This window comes from Scomber japonicus, chromosome 8 (genome assembly GCF_027409825.1).
Source record: "Scomber japonicus isolate fScoJap1 chromosome 8, fScoJap1.pri, whole genome shotgun sequence".
NCBI classification, from domain to species: Eukaryota; Metazoa; Chordata; class Actinopteri; order Scombriformes; family Scombridae; genus Scomber; species Scomber japonicus.
Window position 1 is genome coordinate 25,514,242 of NC_070585.1, and position 16,630 is coordinate 25,530,871.

The window sequence follows — 16,630 nt, forward strand, 5'->3', positions numbered from 1 at the left end:
TGACCATCCAAAGCTCGTTTGGCACTCTTGTTAGGTGTATTCAGTTCTTATACACAGCTCATGGGAAATATTGGTTTTGTTTTCATTCCCAGTATGCCATAGTGGTTGGCAGTGGGTGATGCTAGTCTTGTCCCTCCCTACTACTCAAACCACACCACAACAATCAACTGTCAATCACAAGTGAAGCTCTTTTTAAACGACAGTTAACCCAGTTCAACTCAGACTCCAAAATCCACTCTCTCTAAATCTCTCCAACATCATTAGCTCCCCTTTTTTTTTTTTACCCGCGCCCTTTGTAGACTTCTCAAGTAAAGTTCCATCAGCCTGTGCAACTGTCCTCAGAAGATCAGAGGGATGATAACAAGCATATATTTCTGAATTGGGACATGCTACAAGCCGAGCAATATGAGCCTGCAGATTGAGCAACAGCAGAGGCAGCCCCCAAAATGCTTTGTTCTTGTTCCCATTTAGCCGGGATGAATGGGATGCTAGCGAGAGAGAGGGGGACACGGTGGATGAGATGCTTGAGATGAGACGAACCCGTCAGCGTAATGCAGAGAATCTTTAACAGACCTGTCCTTCTCAGTGATAGGACGCACGTGTCATGACACATTAACTTCAAGGTCTGAGTGAGTAACTGATTAAAGGAAAGCAGGGATATGGCCTTTTGTTCAACATGACTTACTGCTACGTAAAATGCCAATGAAACTGTTTTCTTTCTAAGCCTTTGACCTTAAACCAAAGAGCAAATATAGTTTCCTGCAATGTGTGTTTGTCAGCCTTTCTCAGTGTAGTTTGGGATTTCCTATACATACAAACCATCACATTAAGAGCTTTAGAAATAGTCCTCAAAATACATAAAATGTATTTATCATAAAAGTGATGCAATACCTGGCAAGACAAAACATACAAAACACACATTAACAATTATAACAATGCTGATAATAATAATAATAATGATAATAATAATAATAATGATGATGATAATAATAATAATAATAATAATAATGATGATAATAGTAGTACATAAAGTTTCTTGTTTTTGAAAGATTACCATGGCAACTTAAACTAACCCTGTCTTAGTGGGAGCATTAAATCAATAGATATTATATAACAGTTTTTTTTGAGCTTATGATGTAATGAGATATAATACATATAATGACATTAATTACTTTTAATGTTTATTGTGAAGTTGCTATATTGCAGGCTAACTATAAATACCTATATTACAGAAATATTGTGGAAACATCATAATGACTCTACCTAGGGTGAAACTAACTGCTTATATATTATCATTTAGGAGAATTACAATATTACATGGATCTTTTTTTATTTGCAATGACACAAAGCTAAAATAACATAATGTCAATGAGAGTGAAACAATCAGATTACAGGCAGATTAGGTTATTATGTCAGGACAAACAATTTTGTAACTGTGTGATCACAACATTTGACCACCAACAAAGCTTTTTATATTAAAATCATGAAATATTAATTCTGTGATTGGAAGAAAATAAAACCTGTTAGCCCCTCTGGATTTCCATGGTTCATACTTTGTTGTTGAAATATAACAAAAATATTAATCATTTATCATTTGTAGTTCAATGATCCCCGTCCTTTTTCTCTTATTGTCACAATTTGCAAATGTTTTTAGTTCCAAAACTGAACAGCATTAAAACATAACTGAACTTTTGGAAATTGTATGCATTGTTTGACATTTGAAATATATTTTATCTATGTAATGATCTGATATAATTTGAGATTTTTTCCCCCTTTTTTTTTCTCTTCTATAACTCTGCCCCCGTTAAATGTATTATGTATGTAGTTTGTAAATCTTGCAAGAAAATTGTTCTAATGAATTGAGATTAATTTTGGCTTTGTGTTACACCTCTAAAATTAAATCTATCTCTACAGATCCTGCAGATATTTGTACCAAAGAGAGCGTTAGTCCACAGGTTCTCAGCTGAAGGTACGTCAAAGCTGTAATGAGCACTATCACCTTGTGTGCTTGTGAAAATCTATTGACGCTGGCTGGCAGAAAAAGATGATATATAATTATATAATTCATGGAGGGAAATTAACTCAGGTGAGTTTTACAAATATATAAGATATTACTTGTAATGTATACCATCAGAGGAGTGAAATGTACATTTTAGATTTAAAATGTGCGATGCCCTTGGTGAAGCAGTCAGCTACAGTACACGCTGCTATTCTATTTACTAGAAGCTCATTAGAGAGCTCAATCTGTTGACTATTTCATGTGTTCATAATGATCTAATCAGCTCCTTTGATGCACTTGGTTGCACATTCAATATAACATGAATGATTGTAGTATTACTACCATAAATTCAACTTCACTTTACATTATTATAGCTTTCTGTTATTCTCAGCTCTATGTTACACCGTCTTGAATTTGAGTAGGCCTGCTTTAAAAATCATTTGAGTCAAATCTTGTTTTCTAAATCCCAAAATCCACCAGATATGAATTTGTATGGATGAAAATTCAGGTAAGGTTTCACTTCGATAAGAACCATTTTGTCATGCAGTCACTGTGGTGCACCAAAGGTCAAAATCAACCACTTAAATCATGTCAAATTCAAGCACCATATACAATGCATTGCTTCCTTTTGATGGTTTCAGTTGTTATGGGGGCTTAATGCTGGCGTATATAGATTATTCCATGTCCAGTAGTATGAATTACATATGGCCACCTTTTGTGTTATGCATAAAATGAGGATCGATTGAATTATAAAATATGCCTCATTTTTTCCATTGCTCTGATGTGGTTATTGCACGATGCGTTTGGGTCTTTGATGTTCTTGCAAAGTCGTGCCATCTCTTTTATATAAGCCTTTGAAGTAGATCTAGTTACAGTGCATCGTGGTATGCCGCACTGTTGCTTTAGCAGTGCCTACTGTGGTCACAGTGTGATACTGCAGTAGCACTGTGGATCATTTTAATATCGCTATTCCATTTGATGTTTCTTGTCTAAATTAACCTGGAGTGTCCAGAAGCGAGTTTTGGTCTTTTGTTCTTAATATCTGGCTCACCAACCTCCACACAATTTGATTTTAGAACTGAAAGGAAAATATATTTTCTGAGCACTGTAACAATACAACATGGGCTGCTGTTATAATAAGTGCACTACAATATGATCTGTAGTTAGACAGTTGGCTGGATGACTTTCTGAACTATGCACTTTGCACCACTAGGGAGCATCAGAGAACTTTTAAGAGGAGGCGGAATTTGAATGTTTCATAATAGTCAGAGCTCGGTTTGTTTTTGAATATTTTTTCAGTAGGGGATTAGTGGGGTTTGAAACTCTTTGTATGGGTGTTTCAAAACAAATAGGGGTTTGTAGAAGTTCACTGTAATTTTAGTGAGAAGGAGCATAAGACAATGGCTCACAGGGGATCTTATTAAGACATTTCCTTATAGGTTGATTTTGAGGGCGGTGGCATACCCTAAGGGAGTCTGATGAGAACTTTGAAGGCATGTATTTGAGATGCAGCTCGGTTGAACTCTATATGTCATAAAACATTTTAAAATTTCAGAAATCATATAAAGAATCTGTGAGATGCTGGAGAGGCAGAGAGGAGGTCAAACACAACAGCATAAAACAACCTTTGAGCAAGAATATTCAGCTCCCATTGGATTTGAAATGCTGTTTGAAGTTTATGAAAAAGAAATCACTTTCATATGAAAGGCTTGTTTTCAAAATTATGCATTCAGTCATCAGAACTCCTCTGCACTTTGATGCATAACTGTTAACATGAGTGTGGGAAAGCTGATCACAACCCAAATTCAAGTTTTAAAAATGAGGCTATCAAATGTTGACGTATATTGTAAATGTGCATCTAAATACTTTATGATTATGGTGCTGATTAAGTAGAATATGGTTTCAGTTTGACATTTCAGGTTAGATGCATTTTAAAATTTATTCTGCTACAATTTAATTCATTCTAACTTCAAAAGTAATGCTGCATTTGTATTCTCTGGCTTTGTAGCTTTTTTTTAATCATTAATGTAATTTGTGATTTTGATATTTCTTTACACTTAGGCTATGCGTAGATAACTATATTGAAGCGTTGATGATATCTATGGGTGAGTAGCCTGCTGCTCAAAAACTGAACAGTTGATTTATCAGATGAAAACAAAAAAAACTTTATCTAATTCTTAAAAAAACAACACACCAAAAAGAACCCCAATATCATTTTAATCCATGAGTGCATTTAACATTCAAAAAAAATTATACCTACCGAGAACATGGACGTGATCTATATTTGGATCCACTGTAACCTTGTTTATGTGAGATGGGTTCATAAAATATTTGTGTTGATGAAATATTCATTGGACAGAAGCCAGGTCAAAAGGCATTATGCCCGATAAACATTAAATTTAGTGGAAATAATAGTTGACTGCATGTTATAGATACATCACCACTTGTAAATACTTGTCACTACATGCACATGTTTGTTATTTACTTCTCACTTAAACAGAGCATTGTGAAGAAGCCCCATATTAGCCATATTAGGAGGAACATAACATTAAAAAAAAATGCATGTCTGAAAAATTAAAGAAAATTAAAAAATCAAAATCAGCTGGACTTTATTTATGTATAAACACAACATAAATTATTCTTAATATGACTAGTACAGACATTTATTCAGTTTCATTTAAAAAACGCCATAAAACTCTTGCATAATTTACAAAACATGGTGTCCCTGTGCTATCCAAGACACGCCTGTGCCTTTCCCCCCCCGACAGAGTTCTTCATACTTTTACTGTCTTTTTTTTCACAATGAATATTGGGTATTTAAACATGGAAACCGTTTCTTTTTTTCTGTTTCAAAGCATCTCAAAGAGAATAAGACATTTTGATGTTTTGATGTTTACAGTGCTAAATCTTGTATACATAGTGGTTGTTTTGTGAGGATATGTCTAACTTCAGAAGTCTGATTTTAAAAACAAACATTTGCTCAAGTACACTGCATGCTCTAGGAGTGTGAACTCATGAGGCCCATACTTCTAGAGAAGTGCAGATATGCATAATGTAAACAATTCCTTTGCTCTTTTAATACGTTCTGTTAAGCCAGACTTTTCTTGATGAAAACAAACATGAAACACCTAAATGAGTTCACTGTTTCCTCAAAAACACTACTATTCCTCTGCTTCAGAGTCCAGAGTCCAAAAGGCTTGTGCTACAGAGGAACTGACCTGTAATTGCCATGTTAAGGCTTGGTGTAATTATACATTTACTCTGTAGTCCCTAGGTCACAATGCACAGCATTGCTTTTGACCCTTTTGTATTTTTTTCTTCTTTTCATTGTTTTTTCTTACAAAAACACATCAACACTCGGGGTACATATCAGCAACCTTTTGATTACAGTTGCTTGTCATTTTGTCCACTAGTACGTCTCTACCAAAACTAAGTCTCTTTGGCAGAAAATGCACCTCGTATTGTTACCTCTTCCCGATTTCACTTTGCCGCAGAAAGTGTATGTTATTAGCACTGTCTGCTAATTCCGGGTACTGCTCAATAGAAAGCACGTAGTATCCATCATACCCCAAAACCTTTCCACTACTCAGAAGCTGCCTCTTCTCCCCTTCTGTCCATGGACGGACCCCCTCCTCACCATCACGCACACGCTGCTGTTCCCTTGCCCACGCACCCGCCAGGGCACGCTGACGAGCAAGTTCAACAACCCGCGCTTTCTCCTCATCCACTGTGGATCCATAGCGAATATGAAGAGCCAGAGCACCAGCACGAATCTCCACATCTGCAAAACGGCGTGTCCGACTATCCATGACTGTGGTGGACTGGGAAACAGTCACATTCACACCGTTCTCCAAGGTTTTGTGTCCACTAGTGAGGTGCAACGCAGCAAGGTCGGCATCTGGAAGGCCCGGTTTGACAAAGTAGTGTGTGTCCCGCCCTTCTATGGTGAAGTGGAGGTCTTCCAAGTAAAAGGCATTGTTGAGGATTGTTGCAACTTTGATACAGTCCTCACTGGCCACATTGAGTGTGTGAGTGTGGACGCTACCCTTGTAGATGGCGAACATAACAGCCCGTCCAATGGGAGACATGGCCGCCGAGAACCACAGCCAAGACTTTTCACCTCTGCGACCTCGACTGAGATGGACCTCTGGCAGCCGCTCGAATGACAAGAGAGAATGTGCTTGTCTGGTTACTTCTTGCTGGACCCCAGAGATGGACTGTAGGAAAAGTGCAGTGAAACGTTAACGCCTGAACATGGCAGAACCTGGCTCTCCAGGCCATTTACAACCAGCTACTGCTCTGCTTCACAGAGTTTTTCATCCCCGCCTAAGATAATGGTGTTTTCGAGCTGTGTTCTCAACCCAAAAGTAGATAAATCCCCCACGACAATTTTACAGCAACACGTTTTTTGTAATGGCCTTAGACCAAGGAGGCCTAGCATAAATGGCTTCAAAACATTGTTTTAACAGTAGCGATACCACAATATTACGTATGAAGTTAGACAGTGTTAAAATGTGTTCAACTGAAGCAATAATACAAAAGAAAGTTACTTATTATGTGTATTATTATGCAAATATGGCCCAATTAAAACTGATACTCTATGAAATGCAAAACAATCCAATTAAGAGATGGAGGCTTTAAAATTCTACTTCAAAAGGAAAACAATGGAAAAAACAAAAAAAGTGATTTTTTGTTGTCTGATTCCTTGCACTATCAAAAGATTATTGTCTGTTAGCTGGAGTATAATAGTTGCTTTTTTGCTATTTAGTCATCTTGTATTCGATATGCACGACAGATATTAATTTAACCAACCGGCAGATCATCCCAGAGCTGACTCTTCCTCAGTTCAAAAGATGGCATGCTTAAGTCAAACTTTGGAACTGGAAAACCAGGAATGGTGTTGTGAAGATGAAAGCCAAAGGTTACAAGCCAGCTGTTCACATCTGTAAAAGAAAAATAAATCAAAGACAAATTAAAGTTAAAATGTGTGTATGATGTATATTGAGTCAAATACATTTCAAATTGTAGATTTTGTGATAATTCCCTGAATACTGAACACAATAATTTAAATGTTTTTTAATTCAAAGTAAGAAGATAAAACAAGACGTGGAAATACCACCCATGGCTCTTCAAAATTGTATGGCATTTTACACTATTTCCTGGCAATTTATGAACAAAATATTTATGAAGAAAATATGTGGCATAATAATGCATTATCAAAGTAATTGTTATCTATAATCGCTAATATTCATTATCAATAGTAGCAGCAGCTTTCACTGCAAAGTGTCTTACCTGCAACATATTCCCTGACTTCATGTACTTTGCTGATGGGGTTGTTATTTCTGAACATATATAAGTTAAACGGTGCTGGTTCTTTGCCAACATTTTTCCAAGTAGAGACATCTGGAACAGTCCACCTCCCAGACATGATATCGTAATCCTTCTCCCCAAAGTGCAGCAGTTTAGTAAGGGGGTCGTATAGTCCTCCATGAAACCCGAGCACAAGCTGAAAGTCTGGGTTTGAGTCAAAATAGATTTCACCATATGCCGTGTATTGAAGCTGTTTGACCAGGAGGCCGTTGCTGGTGAAGATAGCCAGGGGTGTCCCAGTGTTATCACAGGCGATGTAGAACTCCTCCCCGCTGCTTATCTCCATAGCAAACAGGTGGCCTTGGAGGTCATAATAGAAGGAGGTGATCTCTGAACTGGAGTGGTTGTATACATGTGTAATCCTGGCCGGGTAGCTCAGGTCTGCATAAAAGTACTGCAGGTGTTGGCCTAAGCTCGTCTTGGTGGACACTCTGCGACCGAGTCCATCATAACGATACTGAATTGTCCAGCCACTGCTCTTGCTGTATACCCGCACCAAGAGTCCTTTGGAGTTGTACTCAAAGATTTCTGCTCCCCTCTGACGGAGGAAACCATCTTCGTCCATTCTGTATTGGATGTCTCCAAGACGAGTTATACGGTCTCTTAAGTCATAGCGCAAAGGAAGAAGTCTGGCACTGTTTCCTGCATTCAGCAGGTGCAGATTTCCATTAAGATCATATGTATAGCGCCACATCACTTTGTCGTTCAAGTATACAGTCTGGAGCTGGCCATCCACGTCATACTCATAGCTGTACTTGGTGGTGTTGGCAAAGGGGCCAATCTTGATCTCTCGCTTGGTGACTCTGCCAACATCGTCATACTGGAAAGTGATCCAGTACATGAGTGAGCGAAATATCTCATACTGAATCTCCTTAATGCGTCCATGTGCATCAAAGTGTTTCGTGTAAGTCATGACTGCAGTGGATATGATCTGATTTATATCATAATAGATCACCCCGAACTTTCCAAATTGCTCAATTTTTCCTGAGATGTCATCAAACTGGTATAGGTCAATTGGTAGTGGTGTTTCATTGATGACACCTTGCACGCTGGTGACACGCAAGCTACTGTCATAAGTGTAATCAAAGCGTGCATTGACCATGCCATCCTCACTGAAGCGGAAAATCTGGCGGTCCACAAGGGGACCCACTTGGCGATAACGGATGGTGCAGATGAAGCCTTCATTCTGCAGGTTGACGGTCTTCAGCACCCCTGCTGTCTCGTCATAGGTGAAGCTGACCCTCGTGCTGTCATACAGGATCTCTGACAGTTTGTTCTGCCGGCGATACCTGTACAGGACCCTGCGGCCTGTGCCGAGGTGAGATACTCTCAGCAGGAGGCCGTCTTCGCTGTAGTCCACAGCTACCGAGGCGTTGCTCTCCGGGGGGTGGTAAAGGTTCCTGTAGTAACCCACCGAACGAATAGTCTGCATGGTGTAGCGGGCTACGCTTGGCATGGTGACAGCAGAAAGCCGATCCAGGGAGTCGAAATCAAATATGTACTGACGCTGACTATGGAGCAGGAGAACCATGGACTGTGGGGAAAAGAGCAAAACAGCAAGTGTTTTCTTGAGTTGCATGATTTTTAATGCATAATATTTTTGTAATTCCAAGCAGGGTGAGTGCAGGCTGACTGAGTAGACATTTCCTGTCTTGGTAAAGGGAGAAACAGGGAATATGAAAAATGCACTTGCTTGTGCCTCCTATCACTATTGTAAGGCAGCACAATAAGAAGTGCTTTGAAAATGATATATTGATGTCCAACACTATACAATACATCAGTCATGCTGATGTTCTTTCAAAAACGTTAAGCTGTTAACAATTATCAAGTACGGTCTGCATACACATGAGTCAGACATAAGAAATATTTACTTTTAATTCCTCATACCCACAAAGACTAGTTTAATTAATTTACAATGTATGCAGTTCGGAGTGTAGGCAGTCTTGCAAAGGTTCACCACCCTTTCTGTTATAAAATGTCATGCTCACTCATCCGTAGCTATATTGAGGTTCCCTGTGCTCCCTGAGCTCTCTGTGTTCCTTATGTCAGAGTGTTGACATGGTGTCTGCAGGTCACGCAATGAAAGGATGAAGGCATGAAGGAAGAAATCACTGCAGGTTTTTTTGTTTTTGTTTGTTTGTTTCGCTGTACAGTCTTAACTACACTCTGCAAAACAACTAGAGAATATTTATGTAGAAGAGATGGAGAAAGTATTACAGCAGCACAATGTCCTTTTGTTGTCTAACACGCTGGAAGAGCATTCATTTCAGACCAAAAATGGTATTTAGTCGATCCATATATTTGCCAGTGTTGTCTTAGTTAGCTAGCAATGAGGTAAATTTATATAATTTTCAAATAATATCAAAGTCAGTTACTTGCTGCTATTGCAAAATGCTTTCTCATGGGGAAATGTTGGGTATCTGTAAAATAAAGAGCACAGTATAGCTGCTCTATGTGAAAGTGCCTTGAGATATCTTGTGTTCTGATTTGGTGCTTTATAAATAGAATTTAATTGAATAGCCTGTCAGTTGCCCAGTGTGTTGTCTCTGTTTTTACTCAGTCATTCAATTTGTCCTTCTCTCTGGCTGCTGAGACTAAAAAGATTTACAAATGTTGGTGGAAACAGTCGTTAATGTCCAGTCCTTGAAGGTTTTAGCTATTTGTTTTTTTCTTTATAAATTTGTAAGGTACCATATACAATATTAAATACAAATGTTACCAAAGCCAATTTCCATATGGTCCATGTTAAATCATACAGCGACTTACAAACAAAATACGTAATCCAAGATTTCATGCAGCTGTACTTAACAGTGTTAGTCTTAAATCTGTCCAAATATTTACATATGATTTCAAGAGTCTATAGTTCTATTACACATGTACTTTATATATTTCTGTGATACATTTTTTAGTCAGTTAAGCAAACAGAGCTGAGATTACCGTCATCAAAGACACATTTTTGAGGACAAAGCAAGAAATATGTCACTGTGGCAGAGATGGTCAATATCCCCCCTGTTCAAACAATTTTGCGCCTGATTATTTGGTTAACCCTGACAGATTATGAATGTGCAGTTATTGTAAAATGATTACTATGTTTACTTAGTGCCTTTGTAATAAGCAGAATTATGCACATGGAGCTGGTCATTATTGGGAAATAAGCATCTCCAGGGTGACCTCTGCTTCATGTCAGGGTCTTGATTCATCCTGTAGCCATAATGACTACCCTGCAGTACAATATATCTTACATATTGCTCCCTCTGGTTACGTTATTTTCTCACCTGCTCCAGGTAGGTGTAACTCCATATCTTCCCATCAGCAAACACCCTGGATACCAGTCGGCCTTGGCTATCATACTCGAGTTTCTCAGTGGTGGGACCTCTCTGTAGGGCACTGATTTGTCCGCTGCTAGTACGGCTCACATTTACCGGCAGCAGCTTACTGCTGGGCATCCAGAGCACTGGGTGGCCTGCTGTGTCGTATATAATCTTTAAGAGGAACTTCCTGTGGTCATCATAAATCTTCTCTGTCCTCAGGGTGCGATCATAATCGACTGAAAGAATGTTCCTTCCATTTACCTGTGGGAAGAATATGATTTAAGAAGGTGTAAGACAAAAAAACGACAACTACTAATACATCTACTACTAGTGATAATAATAATTGGATAACACTAAAAAATAATGAATAGAATCCATGAACATATATTACACAATAGTACAATATCCAGAAGGAATTATTGATTTTGATATCAGTTCACATATTCTTTGTCTGGCTAGCTCTTTAAACTGTATTCAGGAAGATTTTCACTACAGTTGTCACAGAGATTAACACCCCCTTCCCAAGGCTCATTAAACTGAGAGACACTCTGGTGATTGTTAAGGTACACTTAAATCGCAACCTCCTAAATTTAGTGGAGACGAAAACTACCGTGAGGCAAAGTAACCACCCAAGTTAAGTTCATGAAGTACTGTAAATCATACATCTGAGAGTCTAAGATTCTGAGAAGGAGAAATAAGAAGAGGTGGACTTATGTGCAGTAATAGAATACTGATAAGCCTTCATGTCTGGAACTAAAGGTTGATGTGTCCCATAAATTACAATGGAAAAAGAACTGCAGAAACATTTTTGCAAGGTTATATTAAGGACAGTGACACAGCCACAGATATCAAATAACATCTGTCATTTTTTGAGGCAGACTGATTTTTAGCACAGGTGTCTTGGGTGGGTTATCAAATCCCTAACCTTAATACTATCACTGCTGTGTTCTTTTTTATCACTGAGCTGGGTAAGGTCACAGATATTTTTTATATGTATGGGACACAGATTATTCATATACACAAGAAACAAGAAGAAGAAGAGGAAGAAGGGGAAAAAATCCAACATACCCTAAGCTTGCGTCCAAATACAATAACTTTCCCTCTGGCTTGTTCTTTGCGGAAGCGCCACTCAACCAAGTTTTGCCCACTCTCCCCTGGCAAGCTCATGTTGCGTCTGGCTACAGTTGGGTTGGCAGCACCTGCCAGGATGTGGGGCTCTGTCTGGTAGTGGGTGTCCATCCCATTGGCATAAGTAATCCGCAGCGAGTTGTCAAAACCCACTTGATAGCTACTTCTACATTGGTCTGTTGATAGTGAACAAACAGTGAAACTTAGAGGAGAGGAATAGGTAATACATGCCACAAATAATGTTATTGACAGTCACCTGAAGTAATTATTGGTTGAACTTGATTATGCTTAAAGTACTTAGTATTTTAAAATAGACAATTTCCACATTAAAAAAAAAAAGAATATAAATGATGCACTGAAATAACTTGACTATCTGGCTATACGGAGAGTAGAAAGCATATAGACACAAGGCTGATGTGTCTCCCTGACACTCCATACCCACACACTGAGAGAGTAATCATTTACACTGTCATCTGTCAGACGCTCTGAGCTGTAATGATACATGACTTAAGCTTACTCAACATTGCCCCGGTGACCCCTGAAACAATGACAAATAACCACTCACAAAATAGCTGCCTGAGTTGGGAAGATAAGCGGCGTGGCCTTACCCTGAGCCAGAGTGTAGAAGGCACGAATGGTTGAGGTATTCGTGGTGATGCTGATTTCCTCCTCTGTCAGGGAGCTTTCAATGTCCACTGTCAAAGCGCTGTATATGTCTGTGTACAAGTTATTCACCATTCCAGTGGGGAACGTCACATTCATTAGCCGTCCTTCACTGTCATAGCTGTTGGACAAAAAGAACATCAAATGACAAAGCCGTGATATGTATGAGGGCTCTCAGTGGCACAGTGCATTCAATTATCAGATCCTTTATTCTCGTTGAGTAAGACCATCGACTTTATTGTAATTAAAATGTCATATTTCTGTTTTTTTTCCTTCCATTTTCAATTATCATGGCATAAGTGATGGGACATCTCTATCAAGCAGAGGCACAATCCAAATATTTGATGTGGGTAAATGACGTCTTTTCAGCCATGGGTTTTATATATATAAAAAATACAAAAAATACACAGACTTGTAATGAATTCAATTATTTGGATGATTGATGTGTCATTATAATCTCAAGTGAATGCTTTGCTTTTTTAGTTATAGTGAGGATATCATTCATGGCATAATGTGACATGACAGCGAATTACACAGGGGAGAGAAATTCAATCACTGAGGCTGTGCTTCAAAAATAAAAAGTGTCATTCTGATAGAGTCCAGGCAGCTTATTATGATGAAATATAATCATTAGTTGGTACTTTTGCTCAACTTTACTTTATCCTTACATACTAACATAACATGCTTTTGTTAACCAACATTTCTGTTGCGCCGTCTGCTATCTACAACATCTAACTACTACACATGGTTTAGTCAAGTTTAAAAAGTCAAAAGTGGTACCCTTAATGGATATTAAGGTATTAAAGTGTAACTAGGCTATTTTACAGATCTGAGGCAAATTTTATAATTAGGCTTCAATTAAATGTGCACCCTAAAGCAATTTGCAGGTAAGTGCGGTTACCAATTATAGAATAAACTTGTACTGAGCTATGAGACATGGATTAACACAGGGTTATGCACATACAAGTACACACTTAGAAAACTTGTTTGTCTTTGCACCTCATAACTTGAGATTGTATAGTTTAAGATAAAAAATTAATATTAATATTAGTGTCAAACTGTAGCAGCGGGTGACAAACTCAAACAAAGTTTCCTTTAATAAATCATAGAACTGTACGCCTGTTAATATATCATCCTCATCTGTGAGAAGCAGGCAATATTTTATCTCCCAGAATGCGAAGGGAATTTGTTTACATAACTTGTATTAGCATGCAGAAAGTAGGAGGTGGGTTTAATTTGTATCATGGGCAGGTTCCAGATGCATAAGTCCTAAATTAATTGCTACCTAAATTAGTCTGACTTTAGCAAGTGATAAAAAGATGTCCACAGAATAATCTTGCCAATCTCCATTATACTTACTCAAAGAAAGTTGTCCAGCCAATCTCTGATGTCTTCGTCGCCAGAAGGCCGTTGTTACCATGATAAGTAAGAAGCACCAGCTCTTGGCCCTGTGCTGTAAGAGTTTTCAGACCACCATTGGTGCCCATGGTGAGCCAGATCACCTGGTTGTCAGGGGCGACAATACGCACCGGCATGCGGTTTGGGTCCCTGCGTATTCTCAGGGTGTTTCCACTACTGTCAGTAACAGCTGTGATGTCATTCTCCGTGCTGTAGCTGAAAGTGTATTTCAAGTCGCCAGTGAGCAGGCTTGCAGTGTGTTGGTGGGTGCCATTGCTGTCAAACATATACAGCTCCTGGGCATCAGGGGAAGCCACCTCATATGTACTGACGCTGGAAGTCAAAGTTGGCCCATTTCTAGAGATGGCCCGGATGCGGATGTTGCCCAGGTCTGCCACGTAGAGTGTTCCATCTGGAGCTGCCACTAAGGAAGATGGAGCATTGAGCCTCGCATCTTTGGCATAGCCGTCCCCTGTCTGGTAACAGTCACAGTTGGCATCATTCTTGCAATCACAGTCAGAGGGAGACCCAGCCAAATGCGTTATCTCGCCATCCACAGAAACCTTCCGGATCCTGCTCATCTTTCTCTCATCTGTCTCAGCTATGTAGATGGCCCCATGGAAAGATATTGTAATGGAAACAGCAGATTCTAAAGGAGTTAACTGCGCCCTTTGACCACCAGCCACACCACGCTCCAGTCCTGCTAAGGGGCAATGGATTGGACGGCCAGCTGCAATACTCACTTGACCGTTCTCTGTGATGCGCAGCACTATATTGTTGTCCAGGACATAGAGTGAGTTGTCCATGGGGCTAACTGCCAGGTCTGTGGGCCACTCCAGAATCACCTGAAATACAAAACATTGTTACATTACTTTTTCACAACAACATTATTATAAATGTGATATAAACATATTTTCAGTAGTTTAATCAGAAGAATCCATGACCCAGTTGATTTAAATAAACGCCCATTTCTACCAGTCCTCTTTTCTGACTGACTGGGTTCCTGGGCCACCTTAAAAGATGCCCCATGGTTGTATGGTTGGGATTGTAAAGGATCAACAGGCTAAAAAAAACTATTCAGTGATGTCACAGAAAATACTTTATTCATAAATGAATAAATTAAATTAAAGAGAACAGCCATGAAATACCTTTTTTTGTGATTTGGCACTATATAAATAAAATTGAAATTTAAAAAAAGAAATTCAAGAAGGTACAGATACATTTGCACTGTAGTCATGTAGCAACTTAAGGTGAACTGTGTTCCAGTTGTCTCACAACACAATGCGTTTTCACATAGGAGATTTCTGTCTGCCTCAAAAGGTGAAAAATATCTAGTTGATGTCTTGTGAGGATCAAATGTGACCTTTTAGTTGCAGTGTAGTCTCTCTTCCTATTATACTACTTTGTCAAATTTGAAATGTATGATTTCAGTGGGCCTGGAGGAGACGATAGAATCTTTGGGTTCTAAGATTAGCTCTTATCTTCACGTTGTTTTGATCCCTGCACTACTTACAGACTTCAACTTCTACTGCTGACACATGAATTTAAATGATAATTTTGACTACAGTGACTGTTAAAAGGAAACTTAAGTATTTTCCAACCTGGACTCTATTTCTCCATCTTTCTGTGTCTAGGTGACTAATGGGGACCTTGAGCTTGATCCAGTCTGTTTGTTATTGAGTTTAATCAATTCCACAAATCTTGCAAGAGTTGAGTTGTTGAAATCAGTTAAATATTCAGACATGACTTTGAAAATCTTTTAGATAACACTAAGCTGCATCGTCTGTACTCCAACACAACAAACTCCTCCAGGCACTCTCGCTCCAACTCTGCTGATTCAGCGGATTTCGATACAAACTTAACTCTCACGAGATTTCAGGGTAAGACTTAAAGCAATACTTGGTTAGACACAACAACAAACAGGCCAGATCAAGAAAAGTGCAAAAAAAAATGTTTTATTTATTTGCAGGAATACTTTATATAATGTTGTCAGACACTTAAACAGTCTGAGTCTGTCAGTCGCAGAAAACAAACACTTTTAGTGGACATACATTGATGGGGCACTTTTCCCCTGTCGGATTACATTTCAGCCCATTTAGCTGAGACCGGCTGCAGCACTGAATACTGAACCAATTTCAAAAACTGTTGTCCCCCATTTGTCACTTAGAAACAAAAAAATGAGAAATAGGGCCTAGGTTGAAAAATAATGAAGTTTCCCTTTAAGATCACTTTTCAATATGCCCTCTCTCCCTTTCTAAACATATAAGTTTTGCACGCTACTATTTGACAAAGATAAAATGTGACGTTTGAATAAAAAAATTCTAACTCAGTGAAGGAGCAGGGCCTTATCCGCTCTGAGGCTCTTGAAAAGCTGCCAAAATAACCTTGAGCCTGCACTTCACACCCTCCTGCTTCATTTGTGCTGTACTGACTGGTGCTGCAACCTGAGAGAGAGAGAGAGACTCCCCACTGAGTGATCAATTAAGTATATCAAATTAAATTAAAAATACGTACAAAGTGTTCCGTACATAGGAAACTGATAGCAGTATTAAATACGTCATGGATAAATAGCTAGTGCATATTACAATCCAAAGCTATAACCCATGCCAACTATTACAGTCTGCTCGTCAGAAATGTGTCAGCGAAATAAAAAGCATATTTGTAACAGTGCATTCGCCTGGCCTTTAAATGTATAATTGTGTCATTAAATCTGTCAAAATGCTCCTGAATTGTGTTTTTCCACAGGGTGATTAATAATAAA

At 38.8% G+C, this 16,630-nt stretch overlaps 1 protein-coding gene across 9 annotated transcripts in view; it reads right to left on the minus strand.

Moving 5' to 3' along the window:
• Positions 1-4,114: 4,114 nt before the first annotated feature.
• Positions 4,115-16,630, minus strand: part of si:dkey-237h12.3 (teneurin-3) — a 132,371-nt gene continuing 119,855 nt past the window's right edge. For all 9 annotated transcript variants that reach the window (XM_053323283.1, XM_053323282.1, XM_053323277.1 and 6 more), the window contains 7 exons: positions 13,831-14,714; positions 12,417-12,592; positions 11,749-11,984; positions 10,645-10,941; positions 7,292-8,903; positions 6,812-6,942; positions 4,115-6,216 (listed from right to left, as the gene is read on the minus strand). In XM_053323283.1, coding sequence (XP_053179258.1) covers positions 5,464-6,216; positions 6,812-6,942; positions 7,292-8,903; positions 10,645-10,941; positions 11,749-11,984; positions 12,417-12,592; positions 13,831-14,714 — 4,089 coding nt within the window. In that variant the 3' untranslated portion in view covers positions 4,115-5,463. The remainder of the gene's footprint in view (positions 6,217-6,811; positions 6,943-7,291; positions 8,904-10,644; positions 10,942-11,748; positions 11,985-12,416; positions 12,593-13,830; positions 14,715-16,630) is intronic.